The following is a 4,510-nucleotide window of genomic DNA, read 5'->3' on the forward strand; positions in this document are numbered from 1 at the left end:
TGTCTTTTATTTGGAATCTTTGTATGACGTTTTAGTCTTGAAATGAAATTTAAATTTAATTTATATTGTCACATAGTGTTATGAAGTTTTGAGCAATTTGTTCGTCTCATCCCGATGTTTTCGCTATCGGTTGGGGTGTCACAGATTGGTATCAGAGCCATAACTATAGGGAATTAGGAAAAGTAGGAATGTTGTGCCCTAGTCTATAGTTTTAGGAACTTGATTCTTATTTGTCGTTTAAAACTTCATGCATTCTACCTTATTTGCTTCTTACTTCTTCTTCTTTGATCTCTTAAACTTACATGCCTTTCCTAAGGCTAACACAATACACTTTGAATACTTGAAGACACTCGTAACAAAAACGAGACGAATTTGCTAAAATAGGCGTGAAACCCACAATTTGGTAAACGACTCTCATTCTGTCCGATTCTATTTTTGCACGAAATTCACCATTAAGTTAGGAGTGAAATCCACATCTTAATGGTAATTTCCATCTCAAACTATAGTGGACCCTCGTCAAAGTGTCGAAATTATATTTTGACCCGACGAGTACCAACCACATTAGGGTACAAAATCTTCAAGTTAGGTGTGAAACCCGCATCTTGTCGATTAAGTCCCATTCCTCGATTTTCAATCACGCCAAAGTCCCGATTGTTTCAATCGATTAGAGATGTGTAGTAACTGGAAGGGTAAGATACCGTTAATCGCTTCTCGACGAGAGTATCTTACCTATAGGCCAAAGCACGTTTTCTCTAATGTAATATATAACTACTCTACTTATTTGTATCATTTGCAAGTTAACTCTGATTTGTATGATTTCACTCATATATTTAAAAATATATATAGCTGGGTGAGGTTTCTGTAGAAATGATATTTTTCGTAAGAAGTATGAGAAGACATATGAATTGATATGTAGGCATGATGTTTTAGGTTGTTTTGTCAAGAAAAACACCAAACATAACAATTTAAAACACAATACAATGTATTATAGGCATGAAATTTCAAAAACACCAAACACACTGCTTTACACTTAAAACACCCTACTTAAGATTTTTGACATGGTGTTTTGAGTTTTAAGCCTGTAATACATTGAATTGTCTCTTAAGTTGTTATGTTTGGTGTTATTCTTGTCAAAATAACCCAAAACATCATACCTAAGTCCAAAACATGATGCATACATATTAATTTTATGCCTTCTCACACTTCTCACGAAAAATATCTTTTTTTACAGGAACCTAAACCATATATAGTTAACCATTTACAATATTTTACTCCCTAAAAGCATTGAGTTTTTTCATTACGTATAATTCTAACTTCAAAATGGGTCTGCATATGCAATAAAAGGTTGTCGATATAACCAGTTGACATTGAACTACTTTATGCAGATGAACAAACAAAGAACTACAGTCAAAATGTGTGGAAAAAGCCTAGCCTAGCATTGTTGATACACAAACAGCGAATCCGAGGGGTTGAAATTGATGAAGACAAGACTATGTATTTTCACACTTTATTCTTCGTTTAAATTGGTGATTGAAAGGTAATACATATAATTCATCACCTTTCTTCAAAAGTCCAAAATCACTCGTTTATGTTTATTGTTCCTAACCCATCACTCGATGGTGATTGGGATGATGATGGTTCCAAAAATTTGCACGAATCGGATTGGGTGACATGTTAAGATGGTTTTAGGTCAAAACAGGTTCTGAACAAAACGAGTTCACGTCAAAACATGTTTTGAAAAACTAATAAATAGGTTCGGGTCAGAACAAATTTTATATAAAATAGAGACACACTAAGATTAGTTGCTTAAAAAAAGTATTGAAATAAGTTCACACATTATAATTTTTATGGTGGCTAATGTCGCCGCCTAGTGGTTTCAAGAAACTCAGACGAGTCAGGTTGGGTGACATGTTTAAACTATTCGGGTCAAGACTTCAAAATGGGTTGTTCTAAAAAGTAATAATTTGGTCTACGTCAAAACAAATTCTAATCGAAACAAACACAGGTTGAGATTAGTCGTTTTATAGACATAATTGAGGTTTTAATCCACTCTGTCCACCGAAATTTACAGATTACGACTAGAAAAAAAAAAAAAAAAAAAAAAAACAAAGATAGAGAAATAATCTAATCAAGTAAACCATCTTGCTTGACCCTCTTGATTTAAAATTCCCTATTATAATATAAAATGACTTCGATTCAATTCTTAATTAGTTTTACCCATAAAAACACCCAAATAAACAAAGTCAAAAAGGATATATATCAATAAGAATTAGAGGTGACAAAGTGGTTAATTTACTTAAGTAACGAATCAAAACATACTACTCCAAAAACAACTCCACATAAATAAATAATATTATTCACTTCTTAGTTAACACTATTATTATAACGTGGAAACTAATTTCATGTGAAATAGTTGATACAAGAACGTGCTTTATTGATTATATGTCGGAAGCATAAGCCTCATCTTTGACTATGATGGTTAAAAAGGTCAACACTACAATTGATTTATCGCCCAACGGTTTAACGCGGACATTTGCATTAATTACTCATGCATGCAAATGCAAATGCCACTTTAGTTTTAGCCTATGCTTGTAAATCGCGCTTTAAGAATTGTTCAACATCACACTATATAACGCTATCTTTTTGCATGAATATATGCATGCGATCATAAGTTGAGTGATAAGACAAATATGGGGTGTTCACATAAATGGGTGTGCATGGTTATTCTTTTGATCGCCATTGGGTCTCAATTGAGTGTAATTTCTCTTGGAGATCAGAGTGTTGAGAAGGATAGGTGGGTTGGTAATGAATGTGGATTTGGACGGAAAGGTTGTGGTAGTCAAAAAACTGGTGGTCTTGGTGGGGGTGGTGGGTTTGGAGGGGGTGGTGGTGGAGGGTTAGGGGGAGGTTCAGGAGGTGGCGGCGGGGTTGGAGGTGGGGGAGGAGTTGGTGGTGGTGGTGGCATTGGCGGTGGTTTTGGGGGTGGTAGTGGTGGAGGCGGTGGTGTAGGGGGAGGTGCAGGAAGTGGTGGCGGGTTTGGTAAAGGGGGAGGAGTGGGTGGTGGTGTTGGAGGAGGCGGTGGTGTAGGGGGAGGCTCTGGAAGTGGTGGCGGGTTTGGTAAGGGTGGAGGAGTCGGTGGTGGCATTGGCGGTGGAAGTGGTGTAGGGGGAGGCTCTGGAAGTGGTGGTGGGTTTGGTAAAGGGGGAGGAGTAGGTGGTGGTGTTGGAGGTGGTGGTGGCATTGGCGGTGGTAGTGGTGGAGGCGGTGGTGTAGGGGGAGGTTCAGGAAGTGGTGGTGGGTTTGGTAAAGGAGGAGGAGTGGGTGGTGGTGTTGGAGGTGGTGGTGGCATTGGCGGTGGTAGTGGTGGAGGCGGTGGTGTAGGGGGGGGTTCAGGAAGTGGTGGTGGGTTTGGTAAAGGGGGAGGAGTGGGTGGTGGTGGCGGCATTGGCGGTGGTAGTGGTGGAGGCGGTGGTGTAGGGGGAGGTTCAGGAAGTGGTGGTGGGTTTGGTAAAGGAGGAGGAGTGGGTGGTGGTGTCGGAGGTGGTGGCGGCATTGGTGGTGGTAGTGGTGGAGGCGGTGGAGTAGGGGGAGGCTCTGGAAGTGGAGGCGGGTTTGGAACTGGAGGAGGAGTGGGTGGTGGTGCCGGTGGTGGTGTTGGTGGCGGAAGTGGTGGAGGTGGCGGTTTAGGAGGAGGTTCAGGGAGTGGAGGGGGTTTCGGAGCTGGTGGTGGTGTAGGTGGAGGAAGTGGAGGAGGTGGTGGTTTAGGTAGTGGTGGAGGATTCGGGGCAGGAGGAGGAATAGGAGGCGGTAGTGGAGGTGGCGGAGGAGTAGGTAAAGGTGGTGGTTTTGGCGCTGGTGGTGGAGCAGGTGGAGGAGTTGGTGGTGGCTTCTAATGTTGAAGTTAAATAAAGTATTTATATGTTGTAATTGCGTCATTTATCTTGTTAAAGTTATTCCGTTATTAATGTATAAAACCATAAGGTTTTTGTGCTATGTTTACTCCATCTTTATATAAAACATATATCATAATTATTCTATCTTCTACATCATATATAATCTATTACAATCAATAAAATTTTTATTACATATTTGGATTTATAGTAATTAAAAAACCTTTACTGAAAATCCATGTTGACTCATTACTCAACTGAATGCTATCTGCACAACCTTTTATTATTTTTTCGTAAAGGTAGTTTGTGAATTCTAGATTATTTTTCTAATTCCTTCTACCTAGTTGTAGTTGTGACGTTTGCCTTTAAGACAAGACTTTGCAAAGTCATGTGCTGGGCTCATAATACGAACTTAATTTCTTGGGTTAGACACAATACTATACTATATGATACAATATTATATGATTAACTGATTTACCATTTTGGGTTCGAAGGCATGACTTCGATTCGTAGATTTTGTGAGGATATATTGTTTATGCACACCTAATTGAACACATATCTTCTTAGAGACTTGTGTTGTATCATAATAAGTGTTTGACCACTAGTTTTAATGGAGATGC

At 39.4% G+C, this 4,510-nt stretch overlaps 1 protein-coding gene across 1 annotated transcript; it reads left to right on the forward strand.

Annotated features, from left to right (window-relative positions):
- The first annotated feature begins 2,690 nt into the window (after window positions 1-2,690).
- Window positions 2,691-3,893, forward strand: LOC110919184 (glycine-rich cell wall structural protein 1). The gene has a single exon (XM_022163461.1). It carries the CDS (start codon window positions 2,691-2,693, stop codon window positions 3,891-3,893), a length of 1,203 nt encoding a protein of 400 aa, XP_022019153.1.
- The last annotated feature ends 617 nt before the right edge of the window (window positions 3,894-4,510 follow it).

Source organism: Helianthus annuus, chromosome 16 (assembly GCF_002127325.2).
Source record: "Helianthus annuus cultivar XRQ/B chromosome 16, HanXRQr2.0-SUNRISE, whole genome shotgun sequence".
NCBI classification, from domain to species: Eukaryota; Viridiplantae; Streptophyta; class Magnoliopsida; order Asterales; family Asteraceae; genus Helianthus; species Helianthus annuus.